This window comes from Acipenser ruthenus, chromosome 39, assembly GCF_902713425.1.
Source record: "Acipenser ruthenus chromosome 39, fAciRut3.2 maternal haplotype, whole genome shotgun sequence".
In the NCBI taxonomy this organism is placed as follows: domain Eukaryota; kingdom Metazoa; phylum Chordata; class Actinopteri; order Acipenseriformes; family Acipenseridae; genus Acipenser; species Acipenser ruthenus.
This window is the reverse complement of record NC_081227.1, coordinates 5685350-5711065: the sequence shown is the minus strand read 5'-3', so window position 1 is coordinate 5711065 and position 25716 is coordinate 5685350. Positions and strand designations below refer to the sequence as shown.

The 25716-nt window shown below is 40.2% G+C and overlaps 1 protein-coding gene across 2 annotated transcripts in view; it reads right to left on the bottom strand.

Annotated features, from left to right (window-relative positions):
* LOC131707258 (kin of IRRE-like protein 3) overlaps nt 1-25716 on the bottom strand; it is a 159458-nt gene that overhangs the window by 39191 nt on the left and 94551 nt on the right. For both annotated transcript variants that reach the window (XM_059009571.1, XM_059009570.1), the window contains exons 2-4: nt 17639-17788; nt 10051-10200; nt 281-438 (exon numbers count right to left, since the gene is read on the bottom strand). In XM_059009571.1, coding sequence (XP_058865554.1) covers nt 281-438; nt 10051-10200; nt 17639-17788 — 458 coding nt within the window. The remainder of the gene's footprint in view (nt 1-280; nt 439-10050; nt 10201-17638; nt 17789-25716) is intronic.

Genomic DNA, 25716 nt, shown 5'->3' with positions numbered 1-25716 from the left:
GACTGTATGACTCGCCCTGCACACCACACATCCATGCTTTTACCAGGTGAGCCACTCGGGGACCCCTTATCTATAAAACATTATTAGGTAAACCTTATAGGGAACAAAGTGAAATAGATAACGTTCGGCTGCTTACTGTATACTGTAGGTGCGGACTAACCAGAGCGAGAGGGCTGCATGATGCCTTCACAGAGGCTTTTCAAAGGAAAGATTTCAGGAATTTAAAAAAATGGCAAGTGTGACTCAGAAAGTTAGTCCCGACACAAACAGCGCCCCCTACCTTGGAATACATGGCTCCGTTAAGCACCTCTCCGTTCCGGATCCAGATGATGGTGGCGGCAGGCTTGGCGTTATTGGCCCGGCAGGTCAGGTTGAGGGGGTCCCCAGCCCTCAGGCTCACTATGGGACCCCCGTTGATCACTGGGTCATCAGGGGGCACTGAAGGAAAGTGGAGAGAGGAGTTCACAAATCAATAAGATACAGGGTTACAAGGATTGAAACGAATAGTTAGATTGTAGAAACAGAGTCATGCAAATGTCAAGTTTGTGTAAGCATGTTAAATGTGTGCATATGATATTGGCGTACGACTGAGAGAGAGAGAGAGCAAGAGAGAGAGAGAGAGAGAGAGAGAGAGAGAGAGAGAGAGAGAGAGAGAGAGAGAGAGAGAGAGAGAGAGAGACTGACACTGATTGCAACCTTTACGTAAACAAGCGCTGATCACCCCAGTTCTATTCAAACTCCAGTAAATTATTGATTGGGTTCTTTGCTCATTAGAGAGCAGATCTGGGGCAGGAGGGAAATCAAAGGCAGCAGCGGCAGCTGCTACACATCAGCAAGAGAGAGAGAGATAGATAGAGAGAGAATGTGATGTTATTTTGTTAACATCACATTCCTTTTTTTGTTATTATTTAAAAATGGATGTTTAATTCACAACCTTCACCCACCTCACACAGCGCACTGTTAAAGCACCACTTTGTTTTGAACCCCTCCAAATCACCAGTCACTTTGTAAAAAGAAAATTCAATTTTAAATCTGGTGACAACCAGTACCCTAAAAATATCAACTACATTATCCCCTCCCGGTCCCCCTCTCTTTGCCTTGTGGGATTTTAAAATGGCCAGTTTAGCTTAACCAACAATAAAATTAGCCGTAGAGCACGCTTCTCTCTTTTTGGCATAATAGTGGTACAAGGTACAAGGATTTCTCTTCTCCCCCTGCATGTTTTATCTCTAACCTTTGCATAATCAGCAATGGAGGCAGTCTAACTTAGTGGTTAGAGTAGAGGACTGGGAGTCAAGGGATCCCAGCTTATCCACTTACTGTGCGACCACTAGAAAAGTACTAAGTGATACTTAGTTTCCAAACTGGCTGAAGTCTCAAGGTAGTCCACATTACAAAGCCACCCCTAACAGAACAGTTTGAAAAAGCCACTGGGGTACGATTGTAATGGCAGTGTATCACTGCATAACCACGCAAATAGGCTCCTATGCTTATGTAATGAAAGTGTGCTTATATGCGAGATAAGTGCATGGACTTGTGTGTGAGACTTATAGACTAATAGATTATAGACACAGGTAGAAAAATATGAAAATCTATGACAAATTCCTTTACAATGCTTTAATGTGGTGCTTATACTAGGAGACAGGCACATTGTATATGAAACCAAAAGATAAGAATAAATTGCCACACCTATTTGTGTGATTATACAGTGCCCTGCTTCACCAGCAATGGCTTTGCACTGTAGTTCTGATATGTAAGCGCACTGTGTGATGAATCTTCTCCTAGTGGCTGATGAGTTAAAAATACTGACATCAGCATAAGACCCGTACTGACCTCTCCACTACAGGGCTTGCTCTTCAGCTGAATGGTAAGACGTTCGTCTTTGAACCGCATGGTTTGTGCTTCGTGTCCAGCCCTTGCCTTTCCATTCAATTCAATGGCCTGAGATGCCAATTCATTACAGCCTTTGTAGAAACTCCTGTGCTACCATTGCCCTGGGTGCAAAACCATTGCTTTGCCATTAGCAGTGAATATCAGATCTTGCACTGAACATCAGCGATGTGTGGTCCTCCATGTGCCAAATTATTTAAAGAGCCTCAATGCATGTATGAATACATATCTACTAACTTCACTGAATCTATTTTTAATTAAAATAATACATTTCTCTACAACTGCTTTAATTGGCAGGGATATGTATTTTACAAGCTACACTTTTTAATGATTGACTTAAAAAGCAATTATTATTTATGATTAACTAGACTATATTAAACTTAATTTACAGATCACCTCTTAATTACAGTTAACACCATACTTTGTAGGCTATAACAAGCATAAAATCACAGATGAAATAAAGTGTTCCAAAGTTTCCTCCGGTACCACTGGCTGATAACTAACCTGGGGTATTAAAAGACTTTAGAATGGTCTTTCTGTGTTGAATCTGTACACGTTTACTCCATTGATGTGTTTTAGATTTGGATCACGTACGGTACAGTAGTCCATTCAAATTTCAGTATGCTTTTAAATGCCATTTTTAAAAGGATGCAAGTGGTTTCATTTCTTGCTTCTGTATTGCCCCCTCAAGCTTCCCCCTATTCAGAATCTGCTTCGGTGCAGTACCAGCCTATGGGGTGATATTAGTAGCTGTCAAAAAAGGCTGTTTACATTGTCTAAGCTTTTGGAAGAAACGTACATTGCGGTCCCTGTGAATACAAAATTAGAGCGATCGATATCATAAAAAAAATTAATCGCCATGACCTACATCTGTAAATAAGTAGCACTTTACATTAAGCGTCTCCAATTACTGTGTATTGACATAGTAGTTACTTAGTAAATACATGTGTACTTACACATATTAAAATGTTATTATGCATAATTACAATGTACTTAATGTGAATATATTTTTGCACGATATAACCCTAACCCTAACCCTTTTCTGATACAATTGTGTACTTACATATATCCTGCAAAAAGATGTACACATTAAGTACATTGTAAATATGCATAATAACATTGTAATTATGTGTAAGTACACATGCATTTACTATGTAACTACTATGTTAATGCACAGTAATTAGAGACACAATATGTTACCCAATATATGTGGCTCCACAATATCCCTGTTACTAAGCATAAGAAATCCCCAGTCAGTGGGGCAGGGAATATATATCAACCCCACTTTTAAACAGCAGTCCAGCTACACCACTGTGTGTGCACCAATTTACTGCATTTACAGTGAAGACACCTCACCCAGAGCAGTCTTTCTGCAAAGCGATCTTGACTTCACCATTGCATCACAGAGGCATGCCATTTCTTAAACGAATGTGTGAGTGTGTGAGTGTGTGTGTGTGCAAGCTCAAAGCTCAAAATAAATGAAATCACATACAATAAAATGGGGCCAGCAAGGCTTGCAGAACCTCGTTAAGTGCTCCGTGTTCACTTAGCCAAGTGTATGCCCGCGGTCGCAATGCTGGGGAGATCTAATCCCATCAAGTACGATGAGCACCACTGCCTCCGAGCAATGAGCGCACTGCTGGGAGATGGGAACGAAATGAGTCGGAAGCCATTTTTATCATCCAAACCGCATTTCAGCTGGATGTGTCTGAAATGACTTTATGACACCAAAGGGGGCATGGCGGAAAACATACTGCAAATGGTGCTCTCCGTCTGCAGCGCTGTCACAGCCGGCCTCCTGCATCTGTGAGTCTGTGACTCAAGGATGTGCACTGAGCCGTGCATGGACTGAGCAAAATGCTTTTTCACATTCCTGCAGTATGTTCGAATCAATCTATTTTACACCATCAACGTGCAGTAATACTGGGTACCTGTACCAAATGATATTCAACACAGTGGCTCCTTACTAAGCTATTGCCATTAGGGTGCTATGATCCCAAGTTATCCATCAGTGCAAAACCCACACGTTCTCTGTTGTTCAATAGGTAGGTCATGTGTAGATTGTAATGCAAATGAAAAATGCTAGCTGCCTAAAAGGGTAAGCCAGCTATCAACTTGCTAATCTATTGAGGAAAAGGGTCAGTCCTGTACTATCACATGGGGGCAATTGCCAAGTCATACAGAAATGCACCCTATGCTATCCATGGAGAGGCCGTATCACAGAAACCAATTCCCTTCTCAGATCCAGTTTTTTAGTGCTACGGTTGGGGTTTCCCCTCACCACAGTCACTTGCATCCCTGGCAGCAGCTCGAAGGCTCGTTACCAATCACCATTACTGGGCTGTTTGCAAACTCGGCACACCCCTAAATGGTTCCAAATGAGCACTTTACCGTAGCCATTCAATAGCTGGCTAGTGGCACAGAGTGATTGTCCTCTTGTAATTACGGGTTTGCTTTACAGAATCACTGTTTAATGGTCAAACTGCACATTTCTTTCTGCGTTTGTTTTTCTTGCCCTTACACCTTACTTGTATATATTTTTTATGTTTTCTATATTTATATGAATTTACTTATTTTATATATATATATATATATATATATATATATATATATATATATATATATATATATATATATATATATATATATACTGTATATATATATATATATATATATATATATACTGTATATGTAGCAATAGCTAGCATGTGTACTTTTTTGCTTGGACATTGTCTATAAAAAGCATTCTTGAAATTAGTACATATGGATGCCTAAGTATACCAGATCAAGGTACCTTTACTCGGAATCTGAGTCCCCAGTGAGTAGTTACAATAACAAGTTTTAATTAAAACATAGGAAACGTAGCAGATTTTGTATCCAGTGGTGCCACTGAAAATCTAAAGTCTCAGACTTATGATTTGATTATTATAATTATTTGTATCTTGGGGAGGGGGAACAAAAAAGTTTGGAGGGCAAGTCTCAAATCAAACATGATTCATGGCTTGTTAAACTGTATTACATCACAATACGGAAAGAAAGAAAGAAAGAAAGAAAGAAAGAAAGAAAGAAAGAAAGAAGATATTTGCATAGAATAGATTTTTTTTTTCTTAGTTGGTTTTACCAACACTTATGTTGAAATGTTCATTGTATATATGCTGGACACATTACAGCATTCTTACATTCTTACATTCTTACATTTGAAAAGGTGTCCTTTAACCAAGAGAGTGTAATGTCTGAATGATATTTTGGTGCCTAATTTGATTAAGCATCACATACAAACTCAAACACTGTCAGCATATAAAAGTAAAGTGCCAGAACATTTTCTGGAATAAAATGACTCTTAATTTGTAATCTTGGCAACGCATGATGAAAATGGAAGAGCATTTGTTTGCGCAGCCATGCCAGGTTGGAAATGACAGATCTCAAGGCTGTTTCTTTTTCTTTTCTTTCAGGAACGAGTGACATCTGTTGAAATGCCGCATTGCTTTCAACTCGCGCCCGTCAAACGCTCCAGTCCCGCTTCCAAGAGACGAATGCATAGGAGCTGCAAGGTGACAAACACAGTGCGTTTAGAGACGTTTCCAGCAGGGCTCTCAATCTGAAAGCTGCCGGCTGCTCTCCGTGGCTGTTTACTGGTCTGAACACAGAGCCCATTCTCAATAACTGATGCTTTCGATTGGATTGGAGAAGCACAGCCCTAGTTTTAATTGTATGGGTTTGCTTGATACAGTAGCTGCCTTCAATGCAACTGACTGCACTGTGGTTTATTACTCGCTTCTGCCTCTATGCCTGTTTGTTTACAAGACAGAATTATAAAAAGCATTTGACTTCAGCCAATTTGTCTTCAGAAAGGAAACGATCCCTGAAACATTGCCATTTAATAAATGTACCATAAAGTTCAATACACACCCAGATTGGATTCCTGTCTAGTCCCAAGCATGATCTGGAAATGCAGCCGTTGGCTGTAATATTTAACAACACTGAACGACCAAACTTTGTGGGGTGTATTTGTTCTGCATTCGCCAGGGTATAAAAGCAGGTTGTGGGGTGCATCGAAATCACTTTAGTCCCCCAAATAACACATTTTTAGGAGACAAATAAAAAAAGTGAAATATTCTGAAACTCACCCTGTTCAATACAGATAACAAAAACCACAGAAAAAGAGAAATGCTTTTTAGAAAATGGATAAGAAAAAAAAAAATCCCATTAAAATTATTAGTCCCAGGCACCCTGATCATGTGGCACAAGATGGGGCTGTTCACTGTGGCTTGAATAGCCAGCAAGGTGGTGACCAGGGCAACATAACCCTAAACAGCTCTGGTCTTGTGCTTTTGATCCACAAACACAAAAAGCAAATATATATTAATCAGAAAATAGGTCCGTGTGCCTTCGATGTCGCCATTTCTCTTACTTTGTAAAGATTTTGTGTGAAAATGTTTGTTAACTGCACAGTGTAGGTCTGTCTTACAGCGCAGCAGTAACATTGCAACATCTCATTCATGACTATCTCCTAATGTGGTCATCTACCGGAAATACACAAATAGGACCTCTGAATCTCTTATTTCCAGCAGGGCTGTCTCTCACAAAAGAGTTAAAGGGCCAGGTCGACGGTGGGATAAGAACTAAGAACTACACACTTTTTTGAAAAGGTAATAAAATCATTTTCCAAACACCGGCAACCGTAAACAAGTAGAGTGGAACATGCTGGGCTATCTTTGACTCTCAAAACAAGTTGCAGGCTTATTTGGGAGACAGCAGTCAACCTTTGAAAAACCACTGCGGCATTACAAAATTAAATAAGAAGGAGAACATTGGATTCACAGAAAATGGTGTTGGAGCGAGGAATAAAGAATAATGACACCATGCATCAGGCAGTCCATCAATCATCTTAGCAAGTAGAGAAAAAAAGGAAGCAAGAAGCAAAGGCAGCTATAGTCAATTGTATACAGCATGATGTATGAAGGAGTACCGTTCTACTCCTACACAGCCCAAGGCCCTCACAATATTGACACACCTGTTCATCCCATTGTTGTGCAGTGATTGTTCATCATGCCCACTGTGTGTAAATTGTGCAGTAAACCTCATCTGTAAAAGCTTGATGGATCTGTTGCACAGCATATGAAAAATGAGTCTTCCTGAGTCATCAACTATACAGAAGATACATGATGGTTTAATATCACTAGTTATCTCCTTGAGTAATGTCAGAGCCATAACCAACAAAATGCTTCACCCAGAAGTTATTTTACAGCAGTGGTTCTCAAACTGGGGATACCCCTGGGTCTCTGCAAAGGTTACCCAGGGGGTCCCCAAGAGGTTTTAGAAACTACTCTTTTGTAAAACAACACACATATTCTATTTAATGTACATTGCGGTGGTGTGAGACTTGCAAGGTCTTAAAACATCTGCTTTCATGGCTCGGCTGTGAGGAGGAAACAGGGATATTAAACTGAAGACCACCAAGCTTTAGAAATGTCACTTGTAAGACTGTATGGTTAAGTGTGGTGCTTATAAATAAACAAGCTACAGGAGGCTCACAGGGTGTGCTGGACAAGCCTTTTATTAACAGCAACCTCTATTGTTCAGTAAAAGTGATCGTCATATTGTGGGACGCCCACCCATCTTCAGTTCTTAGATTTAGGGTTCAGGTTGGTGGGGTGACACTGGCAAAGCAAGAGAATTATTAAAACTGTGAACTTTTGTATATATATATATATATATATATATATATATATATATATATATATACACACAATAATAATAAAATAAAATAATTAACAGAACAGCATGTGTGTTTAACAGCGCTCCAAATGTCAAACACAGAAAGATCAATACAAGCTCCATCTGCAGAGATGAGATCTGGTGTGTGAACAGCGAGCAGCTGTGTTCAAGGTAAATGTTACCAATAGTGGAAACTGAAAAACTTCCTATGGCCGCTCTCCCAGGTCCATTTAAAAGCAGAGGTGACCTTTATGTCGTCATCGCTGCCTCCCCTGCAGGCCTGGACTGACGTTTATTGACTGCTGAGGAGCTGAATTTTATTTGCAGGTTGACTGGCTAGCTTTGGGGTTTGCTGGGGAAATAATTAGCCTCAGGGGTCCCCTGATCGTTCCTGGGGCTCATGTTTAATTCAGCAGCGGAGCAGACGGGGGTACTCCTATCATATCCAACAGAGGGCAAAGGTCAAGCAGGTAATTTACTAATCTCCACTTCATCCAGACTCTTTCCTCTTTTTAAAGTTCACCACATTTTGTATAGTTTTACTGCAATATGATCCTTGCTCATGCACTCTGTTTTCTTAACGGTCGGTGAAAAACCACAAAGCAAGTGACACAGTTCGTGATCCGTGCAGTTTGGCAGAATTGTTGTGCATTCAAGCGAGACTCCCTGAGAGACATGTCAATAAACTTACCGGAGTGTGCATGGATACAGTATTTCCACTGGATGATTGTAGTGTGCATGCATGAATCTGCTTTCTTTTTGGAGCACACCGTACAGGGGTTGTGAGCATAGCTTCTAAAGTCACCAATCTGTGGGCCATTCTGGAGAAGAGCTTTAACAATGGCCAGTGGTCACAAGTCCCTTCAGAACAATATCAACCTTGCAACTTTTTTTCCACCAGTGCGGTTCTGGCTGCCCACTCCCTGTTGACAGTGTTATGGCGTGTGTTTCTATGATCTTTCATGAAATTGCAATCGCTCTAAGTGGTTCTGAAGCTCCAGTACTGATTGTCAGCATTTTTATTATTTCCATCTTTACCTGGATTTCAGCTTGCTTTGAGCTTGAACAATACCAGCTGCCTGGAGACCTGCCAGCTACGTCTTCATTCCATTCAAGCCATGTGACAATAGAACCTTTCAACCTCTCTCTCGCTCTCTCACACTATGTTAGAATTAAACAAATGAGACCGACGTGCACTGAGACGTTGCTGCTCACTGCTTGTGTTTTCGATTTATCTTCTTCAGATTGGGTTCGGGTTCAGTGAATGTTCTGCATTGCGATGGGATCATGCGCGAGACAACCCCAACTCAAACACGAAAAGATTTTGGTGTTCTAAACATTTTAATTAACCCCAACCCAATGGGGTCGACCCGGTCTAGATGGGGGCGTTTTTTAAACATGTGTCTTTGTTAGGAGTGGTGTTCAGATCGGGCTTAGCTGGAAACAAAAAGGTATAAAACTCAACTGAAAAAAGGCAAACGATGCCCTCCTCCAGTGTTTCAAAAATAAAATCGTTTCATTTCCCTTTGCAAGCAGCGTGCCGTAATGAAGGATGCCGGGCTCTAATTTGTCTTCTCTTTTCTTGCCGACTGCTGCGTCCCCTACAGATCATTAGTTTCACTTTTCATTAGGAGAGATCAATAGCGCAGACCGGCCGTTCGACACGGTGATACCATGCTTCAGCAACCTCGCTCACTCACTCACTCACTCGCCTGCTCGAGAGAGGAGGAGAGGAGGAGGGAGAGAGTGAGGGGAGAGGAGACTGAAAGAGGGAGGAGAGAGGAAAGAGGATGAAGATATACAGCAGATGGGGGAGGGAGAGGGATGAGAGAAGAAGACAGGAGGAAGAGAGAGAGGTGGATGGAGGGAGAAGAGAGGAAAGTAAGTGGGTGTAAGATATATGCTGTAGAGAGATAAAGAGAAGAGAGACTGGAACTGTAAATTTAACTGAGATAAATCTCTCTCTCTCTCTCTCTCTCTCTCTCTCTCTCTCTCTCTCTCAATTTTTCAATTTCAAGTTTAAGTGCTTTATTAGCATAACTGATTATTACTCGTGTTGCCAAAGCAATGATGGGTAAATTCCAGCTTTAGAATTTAAAAGAACATTTAAAACATATGTAAATGTTACATGAAGTAAATTAAACAAAAACAACATAGTATACTTAAAACAAATCTCTCTCTTTCTCTCTCTCTCTCTCTCTCTCTCTCTCCCTATATATATATATGTGTGTGTTCTATTATGCTGCCTATACTGTATACGTTTCCTAAATTAAAATAGTTTAACATTGTGCTTTATTTTTAAAATTAAAATATGCATTGAAGACACAGCATGAGAAGTTACTGTATTTTGTGACTGAATCTCTCCCTTGGTACCAGAGTGTTAGTTTTCTCTCCCAATCTCTTTGAACACAACCCTTCCTGAAGGAGCTCTACAGCACTCACCAAGCACAGTGAGCCTGGCCGGGCGTGACCTCATGGCTGCCTGGATTGCCTGGCATTCATAGATAGCATCGTCCATCAGCTCCACTCTCTGGATCTTCAAGTGATGCTCTCCGGCGCTGTGGTCCCCAACTACTGAGTAACGGGGGTATCCTGTACAGGAGAGAGAGAGAGAGAGGACACCTCAACATCACCCCAGACTGAGAGACGAATCTGCAACTGCAGGAATACTAAAAGTAACCAGTAGATTTGTAGGTAACACTTTACTGTGTATTTACAAAGTAACATAGTAAATACATGTGCACTTACACATAATTACACTGTTATTATGCACAGTTCCAATGCAATTAATGTGTATTTTTTGCATGATATAACTCCAGTACTAACCTTAACCCTAACACTGATCTAACCCTAACGGTATCTAACCCTAACCCTAGCCCTTTTCTGATACAATTGTTTACTTACATATATCGTGCACAAATATTTACACATTAAGTACATTGTAAGTACACATGTGTAAGTACACATTTATTTACTATGTAACAACTATGTAAATACACAGTAATTAGAGACACAATGTAAAAGTGTTACCGATTTTAATTGCAAGAGAGTAACTGTTATTTACCTCATGCTAATATTGGACTCAGCTTTCTCTCAGATAAAATTAGATCGTAGTGGTAGGGACCAACCCACATCTTCGCTGTAATATATGAGCCTTCAGCACTTTTCCTCCAGGTAATGGAGCTGAAGTTTTATGCTAGCTCCAGTGATCAGCCTATCTGCACCCTCCCTGGCACACACACAACGGTGGTGATGCTGGCTCCAGGGATCAACCAAAGCAAGCAAGTGCATATTTTGGCTCATTTGAAACACAACAAAAAAATCTACTAGCACTGCCCTTGATTAACCTCCCCCATCTAAATCAGAGACACAGGAAAAACGTGGACACACATTCCAGCCCACCAGCACCTCATTCCTCCCCCACCAAATCATAGCTTAGCATACACTTTTTCCCCCTGCAAATTTACAATGTTACCCCCAGGGCACAAAGTGCCATAATAAGTGTAAGCCAGTTGCAAGGGCAGTCATTCATTCCAATCCCTGGGTCTCTGCACTGCCCGATATACAAAGAAGCTTTAAACACGGGTTTATGTCCACAGTCATAGGATGCGCTTTTACTAAAAACATTGTTAGCCTTCTTAAAGTAGTACTGTAGTTTGTGACAGAAGTCCCTAATGTTCTCTTCATTACATCAGAAGGATGACTGACTGAAATCAGACTGTATTGTCTCTCTAAACATTTAAAATATGCGCCCGTTATCAGAGACTCTGATTCGGAGTGTACCATCAAAACTGGTATGTAGGGAATTGAACACTGATTGTTTTGTTCCTAGTGCCAATTCAATGGAAAGAATTTGATTTCCACACAGAAAACAGATCGCTTCATTAGTGCCCAGGCACCGATATTAGACTGGTCGGGCACCATATAAGCATTTTCATAACAAATCTGTGAAGATTCTTACATTAATTCTTAAGTCAAGGTTCTGACTATAGAACAAAGTACCAGAACAGCTTTCCTACAGCACTGCTCCCTAGCGCCTCAGCATGGCAGCTGTCTGGAATGGGCTGGGCGCGGCACTTTACAGGGGTCATCAATTCAATTTTGAACCAGCTGATGCAATTTGGACCTTTTGTTTACTATGCAATAACTGCTTACATGCTCTGATAGCAAAGGTCAGAGGAATATATATCAGCCTGCTTCTTGAAAAAATCTAGGCTTGAACCCATGACTTTTTGCACCAAAAACAAGAATGTCTTGAACTAAAGGAATGGTTCTGTTAGCACCATTGCATGCATATATCCATATATAACCATTGCATGTATCTGGACTTAGATACTCTAGCTGTATTATTAATGAAACATTGACAGCCAGGTTTGTAAAGGCTTGTCAAAATCATAACTGAACGCACACACAGGCGAAACAAACCCATAGACTATGGCCTGTAGTCTCAATATGTCATTCCTTGGTTAAATACATGTTTAATAAATGTAGATAAATAAATAAATAAATAAATAGGTTTGTTGCTGCAAGCTGGTAAAGGTTGAGAGAGCCTCCAATTGATTTATCAATGTTGCTGATTGGATAAATCATTAAAGAGCATGAAGTGCAGAAGTGACACATTGCTGGCCTTTCATCTGATTCCTTATCAAGTCATTTGGGGTAGTGTGTGGTGCCCTTTCCACAGTATTACATTTCTCATGCCTTTTAATCTTCTTTCATGAGTTTTGGAGCTGTCGATTGAGAAGTAAAAGCCAGAGCCGTCTAGCGATCTACTGCTGTGGATCAAATTACCTTTTGTATTGCTGCCAATATACTGCTCTGCACTAGATGGCGCTGACACTCAGAAGAAAAAAACAACGAAAGAGATGTAACTTGAACCGGTAGCACTTTATATTAAGCGTCTCTAATTACTGTGTATGTACATAGTAGTTACTTAGTAAATACATGTGGACTTACACATAATTACAATGTTATTAGGCATAGTTACAATATACTTGATGTGTAAATCTTTTTTTGCACGATCTAACCCTAACTCTAACCCTAAACCTCACCCTTTTATGATACAATTGTGTACTTACTTATATTGTGCAAAAAGGACATTGTAACTATGCATACTAACATTGTAATCATGTGTAAGTACACATGTATTTACTAAGTAACTACTATGCAAATACACAGTATTTAGAGATACTTAATGTAACGTGTTACCCTTGAACCGCCTGAATTGTTGCTAGTTTTATAATACAGCAGCATGACCTATGAGGTGCTGTCATTTTTTTTTTGTCATGGAAAAGATTCACGGTACAGGATTCAAATTTTATATAAAAATAATGTTTTATAACAACAACTGCATTTTGTTTGCCACACTCGAGCTGTGCTTAGGTCCTTACAGTGGTGTTACCAAATTGATTTTAAAATTGCCGTAATAACTTTACGTAGGTCCTTCATGGATTAGAGCCATCCTGTCTCCAAGAATTACTAACTCTGTATATTCCTATTTGTTCTTTGTGATCAGAAAATGCAGAACTCGTTCTTCAAATCATCTTCAATCAACTAGAGCCTGAGCTTTTTTCTGTCATGCTCCTCTTTTTTGGAGCTCTATTCCGGTTGACATCAGGCAGGTTGAAGTATTGGATTATTTTAAGTATGTTGAAATGGTAAAGTCATGGGCAAAAAAAAGGTAAACCGGGCCCAAATGGAAATAAAAGATCCCATTATTTATCTACTTAAATACGAACTTTGAACCCTTTCTAATTCCTTGTTTTTCTCTGCTCATTAAGCCACACCACTGAAAGGCTCACATTATCATTCACGGCACCACTGAATCCTATTCACTTTACACTTTGAGAAATGAATTACTGCCCACAGCAACTCGCAATATTTAATTCTTCTACAATGTGCTTTTTTTCTAGGTAACACAGAGAAAATAGATGGAAAACTGCGATAAACAAAACACAAACAAAAATGCTAAGTTGTTCCATTACAGATACTGTATTTGTCTGATTAAATACCCAAGAAAAACAAGTGTGACTGAACGTGGGGAGGGGGATTATTATAGCTTATTCCAGCAGCAAGTAATACAAATACACACCGCAATCTAATATCTCATGGAAGATACATAATATGAGAATGACGGGGATCGGCTGTGGTTTTACCCAGTTCCAGTTCCATCCCTAATAATACCCCCTTTTCAGATACATACAGCAGAGGAAACTGTCCCACTGTCCCAACTGTCCCAGTGGTGCCCCAAATGTGATCTGTGTATTTACTACCAATGCACAACGTCTGCTTTATCCCCCCAAAATGACATTTCTTTAAATGAAACCACAGCAAGGTGAATGGTGTACCATTCGTCTTATAACATTTTACTGCAGTATACCATGGTAAAAATGTAGCAAAGTGTAGTAAAGCATGATACAATCACAGTGCAGTGCAAATTCACGTGCACATGTACTATCTTTTATAAAGGTCTTGGCAGCTGCCATTGCAGAAATGTATTTTTTAGGGGCGAAATGCAGATTCTCCATCCAGTCATTCTGCTTGTTTTCATTCTTTACCCAATACCTGCTGGAGGGCAGCATACACTGTAGATGAAACAAGTTCACGTTAAATCACTACCATTGCAAGGTCACCAGACTTTGCATTAGCACAAGATGCACCTTAAATGCATGCCGTAAATAACACTAGCCACCACTGACTTTGTATATAATAGGTTTGTTTTAGCACTGAGACATCAATTACTGCTCAGCACCATCCATTAACATGAACACACCACAAAGCACAATTTATTTTGTCATGGCAATCAGCACTGGCTAATACCATTAAATAACTGTAAAGCATTCTGCCACTGGCCTTACTAAAGCTGACAAAGACCATCTGCATTGCTGTATAGGCTCAGAAGTCAGTTCAAAGATATGTCTGGAATATGGCAGCAGTGGAAATGATGCTAGAGTTCTTATTTGCAAGCATGATAGGAACTGTCTTACAATTATTTTCACTGCAGACTGAGCAAACTAAACTAATTTTCCTTGTCAGCTGAGCTGCACCTGTCCCCTATAGGAGATGCCACTGTTCCAACTCCAAGTCAGTTGAAATCCAGACTATGTTCCTTGGATGATGTTGGTTATTTTGTTCTAGAAGAGACCCCTCCCTCCCCCTTGTAGTATGTTGAACCCCATTCTTAAGAAACCATCTTGTAAACTATTTAAATATCTCATGCAAAGCAATCTCTGTCCAGTCATTATTATTATTATTTGTTTATTTAGCAGACGCCTTTATCCAAGGCGACTTACAGAGACTAGGGTGTGTGAACTATGCATCAGCTGCAGAGTCACTTACAATTACGTCTACCTGAAAGACGGAGCACAAGGAGGTTAAGTGACTTGCTCAGGGTCACACAGTGAGTCAGTGGCTGAGGTGGGATTTGAACCGGGGACCTCCTGGTTACAAGCCCTTTTCTTTAACCACTGGACCACACAGCCTCCTTAGTCAGCCTCCCAGTCATGCTACCTCAGGGGTTCAGTTATTTATACCCTCCAACATCTTGTAGCCTCCATACCCCCAGGCACATTAGCTCTAGTTGCTGGCCCTAGCTTCTAATAGTAATGACCATTGCAGGATCCATGCAATATATTAAACAGCACGACATGTATCATGCCAGACTCCCATCGCGGGAAGCAGCATTAAATAAAAACACCATGGATCTTAATGAATTCCTAAAGAGACCATGTGTCACTGGTAGCAAATGATGTAAAATGGCCCCATTAGGGGTAATGAATCCATCAAAGGTGGAATGGATTAGGCTTTATGGTAGATCAATAGCTGGGGAATGGTACTGAATGACACCAGGAGTGGTGATTTATTGTGGTAAGTGCAGGTATCTCACTGACTCTTCAGTGGAAGTAAATGACTAGGAACAGTGCCATGAGTGCTAGTTAACTTCTGGATGCTGCTCTGAATGGGAGAAAGGTTGAACGTTGCATTTCTTGTGTTAGCATTATTCCTCTCCACCCGCGAGCAGTGTGGAGTTTTCAAGATCTGCAATGTTTCAGATCCAGACCATGCTTTCTCCAGGAAGCCCATGGTTTTAGCCCATGTCATTAATCACAATTATAAGAGTCTGCCTCTTTCTCTCTCACTGCTCTGCGTGTTCGCTCCAGCACAAAGAGAGATTTGAATACCTGTTCTGTGCAGCACACACTGAAACGAGAGACCTCCTTGTATGAGAATAATCCATGCATCCAAAGTGTCTTTCATAGCAAGTGTAAGGAGTCAAGGGTAACCTAAAACAGTATTTTAATGCTGCAGGTATTTTATTATGTTCAGACATAGATGCACAATTTATTTCAGGCAAATTGGGGGGGGTCCCTGCTCCCTTCTGATGACCTTTTGATTATTAATATTAGTTATAACAGGTGCAAATCACAAAGCAAGGCTGGAGTTATTTATCTTTTGCGCTAATGTAAGGGTAGAGCTGGCCATCAGTGACATGGGAAATTCTCTCTTACACAATGATTCACAAAAAGTTTGTTATTATTATTATTATTATTATTATTATTATTATTATTATTATTATTATTAATATTATTAATAATAATAATAATAATAATAATAATAATAGTAGTATTAGTAGTACTGTAGTAGTACAATACACTCCAGCTACAACCAATTCCATAAAAGCACATTGTTTCCAATTTAGACTTAAAATAATCCAATTTTTCAACCTGCCTGATGTCAACCAGAACAGAGTTCCACAAACGAGGAGCACAATAGCAAACACTCCGACTCCAGCTGATTATCCATTTTGGCTAAACACCGAAGATCCTGTTTCACTCTAGATGCTGTTTACCCCAATATATTTTACTGCTGAGCCGAAGAGCGCTCAATACTCTACCTGGCCCATCATTGATCTGCCATAACATCTAATTTATTTCACTGTGGAGGCAAGCAAGAGACCTGTCTTCTGTTCCCACCTGCTGCCATTAACTGCCATTGAAAGGCCATGAAACGGCATTCGTTTTACCACCAAAGGGATTTCATTAAACTTCGCTCAGCAACATTTACTACCATTAGCGGCCAGTGGCTTCCAACATCTCTCATTCTGATAGTCGAAGTAATGGAAGGGATTTAATGGTAAGTTCTCACCCTTAGAGACCCAATTAAAGCAGTGCATTCAAAGACAGGACATTGCACACCGGCAGCCACGCACTTCACCTCAAGCAGAGCAATGGAAGACCAGGGGTCACGCGCAAGACAATTATTTTAGTCTGAAATCTGGAATCTGCAAGCCTCAGGATCAGAAGCTAGCGGGGCATATTTACTGTATTTACTGATGCATTAAAAATAACTGTTTTCTGTGTACGTTGCTTTCAGCAAGATCCAAACAGAGATGCTCAACCTCTTGTATCGCAAAGGTCGAATTTAAAACACGTCTGTCCTCAACGATCCGGAGGCAACAAGCAAACAGGCCTGATGTACACCAAACCTGTTGTACGCTTAGCTGAGAAAACACTGAAACCCTGATCTAGTTCAGCTGATATTTTGATGCACGCAATCAGCATATTTATAAATAGCAGGCGATGAATGTTATCTGCATGGGTGACAAGCCAAAAGGATTTGTTTTGGGCATGTGTCTCAAATTGAGATGAGCGGGATGTTAAGCAAACAAAAGATTAATTATTTATTTGTTTATTTACCCAAGTTCTGTGATTCCCACAGAGACGGAGATGGATATAAAAGTCAGGAAGATGAATTTGCATTGTAAGTATTTCCCATTGGTAACCCTGGTTTTTACCATACTTTTCAATGGTGCACTTTTATTAAGGGCATTTTCAAGGGTATTTTCATGTGGAAAGTAAAAAATAAAAAATAAATCCTGTTTTTCGTTATCTACTGGTTATCCTCGGACGTCTCTACCTGTCGCTCTCTTTCTAATTCCAGTCAGCTGTGTTTTTGTGATAAGGATTTAATGTGGACATTTAGCACAGAAATAGGAACTGCATAGGTGAGTATAGAAGTATCAAAGACCTACCTGAGAGATCTCTACCCACTCCGAGGGCGAGCCCGTCCTTGATCCAGAGCACGATGCCGTGGTACCCCGGGATGGCACAGGGCAGGGTCACTGGCTGCCCAGCCACGACCACCAGGTCCTGTGGCTGCTGGGCAAACATAGCCAGCACACCTGAGGGATAAAGAAACGAGGAACACGTCAGAGAGAGACCAATCCGAGGATTAAACACACACACGTGGTCTGCATTGTGTCACCTTGTATTGGGATCTCCTCAGAACTCAGAAGCGAAGCCAGGTCAAGCCTGGTCAGTACCTGGATAAAGGCTAGTAACTATGATATATGCATTGTATAACCATGGGGAAAAAAGCACGGAAAAACTGCAAAGATGATATGAAAAAAATACAGTGGTAGACTTTTATAAGGGTCTTCTGTGCATTTTCTTATGATACTGCTTTATTTTACACTGGAACTGGCATGTAAGAATTCATAATGGGTTGAATTCACATTGCTGATATAAGAAATAAGATAAGGATTTGTTTATAAAGTATCGTTCTGAAAGCTTCTCAGAAACTATATAATGCATGACTGAAAACAACTTGTGAAAGATCAACAGCATTGCAGGTAAAAGATCTAAACCAAAGAGACAGGGTAAGAAACACAGACCCGCAAGCAAGGTGGCAGACTGTTAGACAGAGCAACAGAGATACAAGATACAGCTTCAATACAGGAGCCACGGAACTCCACATGCAAACAGAACACAGAAACCACTAGCAAAAATACATTTGTAGATATCTGTCTTATATCATGCTGCTTGTTTCAACTGGATGGGCCTCACAATGCGAGCTTGCTCCAGTGATGACCCCAGTATCAGCCTAACCGCTGAGTCAACCCCTTAAGCTGAGGTAACACAAGGTTTTGAGGCCACTGCTTGGCACACAAGGGGAGACCTTGGATGTGATACAGCAAAGTTGCCTCAAACTAGGTCTCTCAGTCTTCTGGAACCAAGTTTCAAGCCACTGTTCCTGAAAAAGTGGCTTTGTGTTCCTTCGGCTTTACACACACACATGCACATGCCCACGCACACTCACATGCACGCGCACACGCACAGACATTAGATCTCAGCGCCCCCCTCTAATTGGCGAGCTAAGGTTTTGTCAGGTGTAAAGTGTGAAGCAGCGGGGTGCTGTACCGCACTGAGTGCCAGGGATCTGTGTGTCTGCTAATGAAAGAGGATTCAGAGGCTGTTAGGGAGAGGTGTCACTGAGATAGGGTGAGTAAGTTGGAAAAGCTTTTCGCACAGGCAGCAGTGTACACAGTCTGCCGCTGCAGCACAAAAGAAGCAAAAAGTGCAATTAAGAGACTCTCTCTGCTTACTGTAACCACTGCTTACCCTAACCTGTCAGTGCCACTGCTGTCTGGATATAGGGAGACTGCATATATGATATGCAACATGAATCAGGTTTTGATTGTAAATATATAGTATAATGTACTGATTTACAAAAAAAAAAAAAGGATATTAAAAAATATATTTCAATATAGCGTGCCTATACCTTGCCATGCTGTGCAGGCTAACAGGCTGTGTTGTACTAGAACAGTATTATTATTATCCATGCAGGAGTCCTACATTCACATTCCCAATGAAAACCCACCCAAGCACTCAAACCTGCTTTCCAGATAAACCCATTAAACTATATTACACGGGAGAAATGATCCGTGCACACACTGTGTGTGTGTTTTGGGGTGTGTGAGAGATGTAAGGGGTGGGGGCAGCTTTTCTAAATTAGAAACAGAATTTTCAAGATGATCTCATCCGGCCCCTAATTGCTTTAATTTCTGACTCATCTGCATTTTCACAAAATGACCCCCCCCCCCCGCCCCCTCCCCCACCCCCCGTCGCAATAACAAATTAGTCAGACTGTGATTACTTTCTCTGCGTTTCCTTTCTGTCTCCCCTCCTCCTGTGTCAGGTCTCCTGCTCTCCTGTAATTATTACTACACAGCCGCGGAGAATTATTTTGATTAGCGCTAACGGCTAATTATAAAGAACAAAAGCCTGGCCTTCGTCTGAGAATACAAATATCTTCTTTTTTTTTCAGTCTCCTTGTGTGTGTTTTTTTTTTTTGCAAACAGAGAACCTCCGCAGCCTGAATGCACAAAATAAATAACCAGCGGGGTGCAGGGATGTTTGTCAGTCTATGGATTCTCTTGGATATACAGGGAGGGGTGACTGTGTACCAGTCTATAGATTCCCTTTTATATATAGTGCCTGTGTGTCAATTTCTCAGTGCTACCCACAACTGTGTTCGTTCTTAGCACACAGGCACTGTTGACAAGTTTCTAGGGATAAGTTGGACGACCCTATAACTCTGGGTTCACAATGATAATGACACATGGCGATGTATTTTGGTACATGTAGTCCTGCATAGTGTAAAGCAGAAATACAGGTAGAAAGTTCCAGAATGCATTGGCATGTGAGTTTAAAAGAACTGTTCCACATCGTCATGGTTATGAGGCTTCCTCTCTCTAGCAGAGTGAGACTGAGACGATGGGAATGAAGGAGTGAGGCGAGACTATGAAAATGAGAGTGACCTGAAGCACAGGAAGTAGGAGAAGCAGCTTGAACTAATGTGGTACTTAAAAACACGAAGAAAAAACATGATATGACATTCAGTCCAACAACAGGGGAAACAGCGATAAAGTTGCTATTGTTGATAGAGTAGCTATTTCTTTGTGAAAGGGAAAAAAAATGGTTATCGTTGTTTTGAAGGAAAGGACAAGATCCAGTTTAAACCGTTAGAACATACAGATTGCATTCTCATTTCTCTTTAAAAAGGCAAGGTGTGCTGTGCCTCGGTGCACCCTGGCCTGTGTACAATCTGCTCCCTCGGTAACTCAACAGCAGGTTGTGTGCAGCTGGCCTGGTTAGTTGACCAGTAAAAACCTGGGCAGGTTTAGTCATCAGTGATTCACTGTCTCAGATGGCAGCTTGTTTGTAGCTTACGTATGTAGGTCAACCAGACACAAAATGGTGCGGGAGTGGGGGGGGGGGGGTTTGTTTCTTCAGTACAGACGGGGCAGGGGAACGCACACAGGCTTAATCAATTGAGGCTGCCTGCGAGTGCGGGACACATCTGCCTCGTTTACACTTCAGTGGAGAGACAGCCCTTGTCGATAGAGAGGCCCACTTGCTTGCACCTCGCTCACTTTCTCAGCTCTGAACAGACAAAATGAATCAGAGTGTTGCGTTCAGCTGAGTGAAAACAACACTTTTTTTTTCCTGTTTGAAAGAACGGGTCGATAACACCAGAGGATCAGGAGTCAGAACAAACAAACAATCTGCAAGCCCTAAAACTAAACCAAAAAAAAAAAAAAAAGCTTAAGCTGTAAGTTTCTCAAAGAGCAGATCAACCAGGAGCCAGAGTATCATAGTTCAGGGGTGGCAGGTTGGCAAGCAGAACAGCTCTATTAGGCTCAGTAAAGGATACTTGAAAACATCTAGAAAATGTGCAGGCAGCTGAGTGATATGGACTCTGTACATCTGAAGTTCAACAGTTCATTTTGTAGATTCAGATCACCTGGACTTGATTCCTCTACCACCATTCCAGCTAAGATGTGCTATGGAACTGTGCTGTGTAATGTAAGGCATAGCCTAGATCTACTGTTTCAAATACCATCGGCCCAGATTTGTGTTTACGGGGCTCTGGGCTGTTAAGTTTAGGGGTACCCCAAGTCAGGTGAGCACTCCAATATTATATACATATCTGGAAGCTGCAGCTCAGCAGTGCGATATCCCATCTGTACAGCTTCTGTGTTGAGCAGCCCTTGTGTCATACAAAATATCCCAGCACACGCCTTCCCACATCCCCTAATTGATGTATTTTCTCAGCCTGGGCTGCCAGTAGCCTATTGTGAAAAAATATTCAGGGGCCCCGCTCTGACACATGCATCTGCTCTAGTTTTTAAAGCTATTATTATAAACTCCATGCCGATACACACGCACGCACACACGTACGCACACAGGAGGTATGCATGCTAATGAAGATTTAAATGAGCCATTTAACGCTTTATCGGGTTGAGTTTTTTCTGACATATGCTGTCGACATCTGAAAGGAGGAATTTACTCAGCTACGCACCAATTGCTTTTCTAATCATCACAGCTGAGGTCAAAAAAATTGCTCCTGAGATGCACGCATACCCCCCGCCATCCGCCCTCACCCCCCAGATAAATGGCACACAGTCTGTGGACAGGTGACTAACCAGGGACTTGATAGTTCTGATAGAACTCACCGGGTCTTTAATAAAACATATCAAACAGAAGATTTTTTTTTCTGAAATGATACACAAAGCGATTATGAAGAGAAATTTCAGGAGCGAGGAAAAAAAAAACAGCATGTCAAATGGACATAATAATACACGAGAACTCAAATCAAGCTTGTTGCGTTTCTATTATTTCCATTTCACTCTAAGTAATTTGTTTATCAGGCAACTGAACGCAGTTGCTGAGACACTTAAGAAATTTGCATAGTGTACTACCTGCTGGCAACACTGCCGTCTGCAGTTAAGACGGAAATCTGTGTTTATCTTTAAGGACTCTGCCAATCAGTTTTAAAATGAACATTAAAATCGCAACTTCAGTGCGGTTTGACATGTTTACTAATCAGCTATTTCAGGGGACGATGCATACCGCATTTCAATCAGGCCGATCATCCCAGGATATGAATTTCTGATATGCAGCACGCATTTTTCTTTGGAATGCATTTTACCTCTAATTGGCTGGTTTCTCAAAGCCTTCTTTTTTTTTTAATCGAAATCGTCATTAGCACATTTTGTTTCAGAAAGGAAAAAATGAAAAATGAAACCATAGACAAACAACTCTGACATTTATTAGAGGCTTGTAAGCAGCCTTAAACGATTTAGCTTTAGCACTTGTGTCTTTTTGCTTTCCTTTTGGAGAGCTAAAAGCTTTCAGAATCTTATTTTTTTAATGTTCTGCTTATTATTATTATTATTATTATTATTATTATTATTATTATTATTATTATTATTATTATTATTATGTATTTATTTGGCAGATGCCATCATCCAAATCAGTCATTCAGCTTTACACAGCAAGTACATTGTAACCATGCATAATAACATTGTAATTATGTGTAAGTACACTTGTATTTACTAAGTAACTACTATGTAAATACACAGTAATTACAGACACTTAATGCAAAGTGTTACCGGATTCAATTTTAATGACGGCACTGCTACCCTTACAGCAAACGTGTGCAATTATGTAATGCTAACGCTGCACATCAGTTATCTTTATCAAAGTTGTATTTTGATTTTTTGTTTTTTTATACAGGTTTCAAAATAATCAGATGCTTCATATCTGAAACCCCTTACTGGAATTCCAATTTGGAGCAACTTCTAAATATAGTTTTATAGACTAGAGGGCATCTGCAACCAGAAAGTCCCCAAAAAAAGAGATGGAAGCTGTCTAATTCTGTAATGGCTTTGTCACAAGGCAATGTTTTTCATAAGCATTTATAACATATAGGCAGCCTACAAATATAAAAGGTTAACAAAGGAATGTAATTGCTTTCGTTTTGACATTTTCACTTTAATTATCCGAGCTACAGCGCTCTCAGCCTACCTGCGCGAAAGCTGCTTGAGTTATCTGAAAATTTAATCATCGTTGCAGATCCCCAGCAATTCAGATTATCCAAGCCTGGGGCTCTGAAATAAACATGAACTCCAGCAATACAGTCTGGATTATCTGATCTGATCTTATCTCTGACTAATTGAATAGTTCCAATTGAGATAATGTGATCTTGAGTTCCACCTATGGTACCTTCTGTCTTATGAATAGATGTGTATCCAGGTATTTATCGACATCTCAGTCTATTATTCTATACACTTAGAAAACAATCTCAGAACTGTGCATGGTGCTTTTGAATAATTATTTATCAGGCTTTACTGTGGATAGCTAGTGGTAGTTTAGCAAACCCTGATCCAATTTTGGGCTACCTAATGTTACCTTACCTATGGCAGCAGTGTGGAGTAGTGGTTAGGGCTCTGGACTCTTGACCGGAGGGTTATGGGTTCAATCCCCAGTGGGGGACACTGCTGCTGTACCCTTGAGCAAGGTACTTTACCTAAATTGCTCCAGTAAAAACCCAACTGTATAAATGGGTAATTGTATGTAAAAATAATGTGATATCTTGTAACAATTGTAAGTCGCCCTGGATAAGGGCGTCAGCTAAGAACTAAATAATAATAATAATAATAATTGTTTCATTCCTTTACCATTGTGGACTTTTAAAGCAACAACATTTTCGGCTGGTTTCACAGACCCAGATTAACAATAATGGTGTTCAGGTAAAGTAATCCAAGATTGTGGTAATCAGGATCTGTGAAACCGGCTCTATGAGAGATAGCAGAGCTAGCTGGGGTGTGTGGAACCAGTGGTATGTGTTTTACAATGTTCTACCATACTGCACGGGGATTTAGCAGGCTTGTGTTTCACTGTTGGCTATGCTCTTTCTGCATAATACAGCACTGCACTTTAGTTTTAGTTGTGAGGGTTTGAAATATAGCACAATGCAGTCAGCATCGCTGTGAGCATCGAAAAGCAATATATCAACTTACATTTTTAGACATTTTAAAACAGTGTGAGCTATGGAGTGCGAGATGTTGCCAAAACTTTGAAAAAATGTATATATGTTAGGACCCCACCCCATTCACTTTACCTGAACCTGATCTGAAGAAGATCTTTCAGAAAAAGCAGTGAGAGTTTTCTTTATTTTTATGTAAATCGTTTTGTAATGTCTGCAATCCTGCTTTTATTTTAGTTATGACATTGTTCTTTGTATTTATTTATTTATTTATTGATTTCCTGTAAAGCACTTTGGGGTGGCATTGCCATGAAAGGCGCTATATAAAAATACATTGAGTGATTGATTGATTGATTGATTGATTGATTGATTGATTGAAATGTTGTAACCTGGCCAAAACAATAGAAAATATATTCCAACAATATAGTTTGAAATATTCTCGGAGTAGCCCCATATGTGTTAAACTGTGCTCCTTTGGAAAATAAATAAATACATAAATAAATAAATAAATAAATACATTGCACTCCTCTGCTTTCAAATAAAACAATCTAATTTATGTATTTATTATTATTATATGAAAATGAAGCCGATCGTGTATGAAGAGACATAAAAACTAACAAAACTAGAAAAAGTTCACCCACAACTTTCAACACTCAATTTTAAATCTTAGGTAAAACAATATAAAAAGAAAAGACAAGAAAAGAAAAAGATAACTTGTGTACAATTCTACCCATAGAGCATGTTTGTTTAGTTATTAATGTTATTATTTGTTAGAATTAAACAGAATATTACGGCTGCTGTTTGATTGGACCAATTATTACCAATCATTGGTCTAATTAAGTAATTTAGAAGACAGTTGGAACAAAAGCCAGGAGGGACACCGGCCCCCCAGGACTGGAATTGCCCACTCCTGGGTTAAGTGAATGTTCTGTATTGCGATGGGATCATTCGCAAGGCAACCCCACCCTGAACACGAAAAGATTTTGGGTTCTAAAAATTAGAATTAACCCCAATCTAGATGGGGGCGTATTTCGGGTTGGGGTCCTAACATATGCATTATAAAATAGATACATAGATAGGAAACTTAACGTGGTACAATTATGCACACGGTGACTAAAGGCAATGTAAAGCCTATTGATTATTACAGGTGAAATCTAAACGTAATATTATTCTAAACATCCCTGTCCTGAAGCAGTTAATTATTTCTGCCTTTTTATCTTTTTAACATCTTCAAACACATATTGATCCGTTCAGGACTAAGTGCGCAATACTGACCGTAAACCAATATCTTCACTAATAAGGTTTACCAGACTAAAACAAATATTCCATGGCTTTATAAATACTTTAGCAAAGCTTATTAAAACAAAAGCTCAATCTGAAACATTTCTTATTAAACACAGAGCAGCTTCATACACTGGTAAGCGTGAAGGTGCTGCAGTTGATTGACATACTTAATTATCTGCAGCGCAATCACTAATTTAACAATCCCGCAGAACC